The 6,000-nt window shown below is 41.4% G+C and overlaps 1 protein-coding gene across 1 annotated transcript in view; it reads right to left on the minus strand.

Moving 5' to 3' along the window:
- Positions 1-6,000, minus strand: part of LOC143027558 (DNA-binding protein SMUBP-2-like) — a 208,907-nt gene that overhangs the window by 189,940 nt on the left and 12,967 nt on the right. Inside the window, exons 7-9 of the mRNA XM_076188869.1 lie at positions 2,518-2,666; positions 1,564-1,701; positions 773-911 (exon numbers count right to left, since the gene is read on the minus strand). Of these exons, the coding sequence (XP_076044984.1) occupies positions 773-911; positions 1,564-1,701; positions 2,518-2,666 (426 nt within the window). The remainder of the gene's footprint in view (positions 1-772; positions 912-1,563; positions 1,702-2,517; positions 2,667-6,000) is intronic.

Consider the following 6,000-nt stretch of genomic DNA (forward strand, 5'->3'; position numbering starts at 1 on the left):
AAATCCCTTCGGGCTGCGTCAAATTTTTTTCATACATACTTCCTCACCCCCCATCCACCACCCACTCCCCCTCATCCATCACAAGCCTCATCTATACACAACCCTTCTCCATTCACCCCTATCTTCTGTTCTCTACCATCCTTCCTCCACAGACATTCCTTTGTTTTGTAAAGCCCCTTTCACCCCATCCATCCATCTCATCCTAGGACCCCCCCTCATATTCACTCCTTCCACCTCTGCCTTCTACACTTCTTTTACTAATGTCACAAACTCCCTCCCATCGGAAGGCAAGGACGGTACCCCTCACAGAGGGCTTTGTAGCATGGAATTTAATGAACCATGCCCTTGGTTCAACTTCGCTGGTGGCAGGATTCGAACCGCCATCCCCTCGACCTTCGCCGCAAGTAACGACGCCCTAACCCGCTCAGCCAGCGAACTTCCTTATCTTGGTATTCAGTACAAACCTATGCTCATTTCCGTTCTGCAAGACAATTATCGTGGCTCCTGCCAAACTATTCTATGTGACTATTCTGACAAAAATGATGTGCTACTTTCTCATAGTTGATATCTAAATTGGTATCTAAAGAGTGGTGGATGGGAGTGGAATGAGTGGGAGTGGAACAGTTGGGAGTGGTTAAGTGACTTTTGACTTAGCTATCTCCCTTATACGAAAGAAGAAGCTCTTGATCAATAGATAGGATAGATTATCTACATTTCCAATTGTGACAAATAATTACCCACACCCCTACAACTACACTACTGATTTCCTCACCTGTGAACATTCATCAATAATGGTGACATCAAAATGTTCCTTTGGCAATAAACGCAGGGGTCCATCACCTCCACAACTTGTAAGTGTTGTCAGCACCACATCAGCACTCCAAAGAATCTGCTTTGTTGCCTTTGTCTCCCTGAGTCAGCAAATAAGGGATCAAAGCCATAAGAACTTTTGCAGAACTTAAATAATGAGCGAGATAACCTGACTTGATAGCACAGTAATTTTGAAGGGAAAAAAAAATCATCATAACATAAGGGGAAAAAAAAATCATCATAACATAAGGACTAACCATGGTCTAAAATCTTTGTACACATTCTTTAGCATCATTATGAATTCATCACTACAATTAAAAAGTGTTTTTTTGATGGACAATTAAAAAAGCAAGAAGAGATTTGATAAAAATGTGTGATATATATCAATCCCAATTATTCATAAGTTAGTGAATAACTATACTATTTATTTCTTCCTATTAATTATTTGCACATGCAACCTTCGTTCCTCGTGACTCAACAGCAAGTGTACATGAACTTTAAATCTTTGGTGCAAAGTCAACAGCAATAATGTTGTTTATCTCTTTGAGGGATGGATAGCTAGTTCTTCCAACTAAATAAAACCATCTGGCATTAGTCAGAATAAAATCCTTGCAGACAATAACACTTCTTGATGGGTCAAATGACAGTCCTTCATCCTAGTACAAGCCGATATTTCTCCTAGCTTGTAGCATTAATTACAATAGAATTCTTAAACATAATAACACCTTATTAAAGCTACAGAGGAGGCATCACCTTTCCCGAAGCTCTTTCCTGAAATGTTTTAGTTCTGTGCGAATCTTGTTTCTGGTTCCCTTGTCTTTGACCTTTCGTAGACTCGCCAAGCTGCGATCAATGTCTTTACGTACATCTGCCACCAAAGCAGCTTCATCACTGAGAACAGAAAACACTATTTTGTGAAAACAAAATTATATGTATATCCATGTGGAAAAACATGTATACATGTATATACAAACATACATATACCAAGGCTTTTTCCCCCTTACAAGGGAGGTAGCCAAAAAGGAAAAGGCATAAAATCATTCCCACCCATTCCATCCCTGAATACACTCCACACCCCTCCACCCTCCCTCTTATCTTAGCACCTCCTGGATGCCTTGAGTTTCACAAACTGGAAAACCAGCAGCCCCATTGTGGCTGGTAATGGTCCTAAGACCCTCCCACAGGTGTCTTGAGAAGAAACCTTGGACTGTTGTCCCTGTTGTACTAGTGGGGCCCTATTTCCATGTCACACATATACCAAAGGTTTTTCCCCCTTACAAGGAAGGTAGCCAAAAAACAAAGGCTAACTCCATGCCACCAGATAAAAATGGTAGAGGGAGCTGGTCCAGTCTGGAGACGAAGTACCAGCCCTTCAGGGTTGCACCTCCTGATGGAGGTGAAGGGGTTGAAATTTTTTGAAAATCGGCAGCTTCACCATCTATCGTGCAGGTACCCATCATTCCTTATTCATTCTTTCAATTCAACCAAAATTATATATCTATATACTGTACCAAGGGTTTTTCCCCCTTATAAGGGAGGTAGCCTAGTAAAAGGCATCCACTCACTCCCACCCATTCCACTCCCATCCACCACCACCCTTTCATATTTCTTTTTTCTTTTATACACAGAAACCCTAAATAAAATTCAACAAAATTATCCACTTGCTATGCAACAATATTTTCCATAAAACAACTAAGGGCATTATACCTTGCCTGCACAAGTGCATCTAAAGTGAACTTGTGTGTTTGTGGTGTTGTTCTTGCTGGGTGACCCACTCGCACAACTCTCACATTAACTGCAACTAACCTCTCCACAAGGTTGTCTACAGCTAAATTGGAAGGTGCACAGGCAAGAACCTGAAAAACAAATTCAAATGTAAACAAAAACATTCTAAATTCTAATGATGTGTCTATCTATTCTATCTATCCACATACCCCCCTTGCTGAATCACAACATTGTTTTAGACCACTACACTCCACAACCATAAACCTCACACAAAGAGCTTTTGATAGTGTGGTGCCGTCGAGGTGTGCAGCGTCTCGAACAACTTTTGTCAAGGTCTTATAACTGAGGGATGGAAGGGTGAGGTGGTTGAGGCGCCTCGTCTGACTAGGGTTCAACTAAGAGCTCCTCGAATGGGAGTGATCAACAATACCCATATAAGGACGATTTGGGAATTAAAAAAAATTAAGCCTGATGACTTAGAGGTATACGCTGCCACCACCCAATCGCTTATAAGGATATGTGTGATCAATGAAGGAACTATTAGTTAATCCTGCCTATCAAACGTCTCCTCCCTCTCAGGTCGTTCGGGGTTGGTTCTGGGTAGCGAGTAGCCTCCCGTGACACTACAATAGCGATGTCCAAGTTAGGTAATGAAAGAATATAGGTATGGGTTTTTTTTGTACATTAATTATTAAACTGTAGATAAGTAAAAAATATACAAAAAAAAATATTGTGGGTATTTTCCACTAGATCATGTACAATTAACAATGGTTAATATAGATTTAAAAGTATAGTTATGTTGGTTCTGTCCAACACCTTGAGTAACTTAGTCTTAATGACCCGAACATACGAGGTAGGTTGGTGACGTAGTTATGGAACTACGAGTCGGTGGGTATGGGTATCTTAAGTAGGTCACGGATGCGTATGAGGGCGTGGTTCTTACGCTCCAACCTTCTGGCCACAGTCTGTCTGTCTACCTTTGTCTACTCTTTTGAAATGTCTTAAGATAAGTATCCTTACGAGAGAACGATCTCAGTCAGAATTGTATTTAAGATCTAGTAAGAGCTTCGATCGAATATATGCATGACGACTTCGACTAACCCCCCCTCTTCCTTCAACAAGTGGTTTGTGTTTACACTCCCTGAACACCCTTCTCTCCCTGTTAATGGGAGTACGTGGGGTATCAAACTCGTCTAAACTCCTTAATACTAATGTCTATCTACTATATTATCAATATATCATATAAGTTTTATATATCGTCACTTGATTTCATTACTCTTACAGAGCACACTGACATACCTGTTAATGGGAGTACGTGGGGCGTCAAACTAATCTTAGCTACGCACAAGGAATTAGAGGGACGGACTATGTTCGCATCCCTGCGTAAATCTACCCACTCCCCCTCTTGCGTTATATAGTGAAACTTTATTGCACTTCTCAATGCATCCCATAGCAGCTGAAATCTATCCCTAAACTATTCCTCAAGTGGGATCCTGAACTGGAAGTTGGGAATTTTTCCTAATCCTCTTAATGTTAATGGGACCTTTTTACGTCTCCGTCCGATCGCGTCTTAGTGACGTCACGGGTGGGCGGAGCTACAGTACGCTTGCTTGCAGTACACTAAAAATAAAACGCAATTACGAAAATAATATTCCTTAAAAAATCCCTGGCCTTACAATAGCACCTGAATACTTCTTATAACAGTAGACATCAGTAAAGTTTTTGATGCCATCCCCCATCACCTCACAAACAAAATATATAACACAGACATGCACAATAATACCAAAAGATGGCTGGCCAATTATCTGGCAGGTAGAAATGCCTATGTGTCATATAATGGCCAATCATCACACACCAGAAACTTTAAGAATGGAGTACCACAGGGCTCAGTTCTATCCCCCACACTCTTTAATCTATACATGCACAATATACCCACACCTAACACCTCAGATATACAAATCTCTACTCACACAGACGACATAACAATTACATGTACATGCCATAATGCAGACAAAACTGCAGAAATACTACAACCATACCTTAATGCATTCAGTACCTGGTTCACTACAAATAGACTCAAAATAGCCCCAACCAAATCTACAGCCACATTTCTCACCAATTGGATAGCAGAACCCTTATACGTACTACACCTCTATATCAACAACACTCTCATACCACACACACAAAACAGCCCTAGATTCTTGTTGTAACATACGATACATCTATGTCATCCAAACAACACATCACAAACATGAGAACTACATGCACACCTAGACTTAACATGCTTAAATCATTTGCAGGAACAACATTTGGACAAAACAAACTAACTACAGTATACAAACAATGCATATGCTCAATGCTGAATTATGAGAGCCCCACAAGGGCCCTTAATCTCACTAAGACACACCACAACACCCTTCAGACCATAAAAAACAAAGCCCTAAAGACAATTACAAGTTGCACAAACCCAACACCTACAGACCACTTACACCATGAAACGAAAGTCCTCAAAATCAAGGATCATCTTGACATGAGAGGCACACAAACACTTGCCACAACCTCCACAAACACAGCACACTCACTACACTACATAGAACACCCACACATGCCAAGAAACATCAAAACAACGCCCAAATACCTATATCACACACAAATACTCTCTTCTCTTCCTCCACAACCAGGCTCCAGAAACATATCCATAACCATATCACTCACTGCTCCATCAACTAACTGAAAGACAATACATTGCTGTATGCCAGACCCCTTGATATCCATCCCCTTGAATCTTCTCTCCCCTGAGAGGACAGGGTCCACCTGGCCAGACCACCATCCAGCCCTTCTGAGTTACCAGAAGAGGCTGGATGACTGAACTGCAGACAACTACCCAGGATGTAACACTTCACCCCATACTATACAACACATCATGGAAAACTGCAGTGTATGCAAACATGCATGACAACAACACAATATACACTCTATACAGGATTTGTGGGAAAACCTCATTCCAGGCATGGCATTCTTCAGGGAGACAGGACTACTTGGCCAGACAATCTAGGGAATGACAACAACAAATCCCTTTACATGGGAGGTAGCCAAGTCAAAGGCATGCGCCCACTCCCACCCACCACCCTTGTTTCCCTCTCTTATCTTAGCTCCTTGTGGATGAAGGGTCATCCCTGTCTCCTGCCCACTACCTGGGTTAGAAACAATGCAGTAAGATGCAGCACATCCAGAACATGGCTTTTCATATGTAGGCTTTATTGTTCCTTCAGGTTCTATGATGGTCTACTTTGGAAAGTGGTCACTCATGAACTCTAGACTTCTGCCAAGCTTTTTTGTAGTTACCTCACTCACCATCTCATTCATATACACATAAGACAATCATAACAACATTCCACAACTCTGGCACAGTCAAACTTTCATCCTAACAGATCTATCCATCTGTTACCCCTAGTCTCTCTTACA

This window comes from Oratosquilla oratoria, chromosome 8 (genome assembly GCF_046742065.1).
Source record: "Oratosquilla oratoria isolate Oo_2021 chromosome 8, ASM4674206v1, whole genome shotgun sequence".
In the NCBI taxonomy this organism is placed as follows: Eukaryota; Metazoa; Arthropoda; class Malacostraca; order Stomatopoda; family Squillidae; genus Oratosquilla; species Oratosquilla oratoria.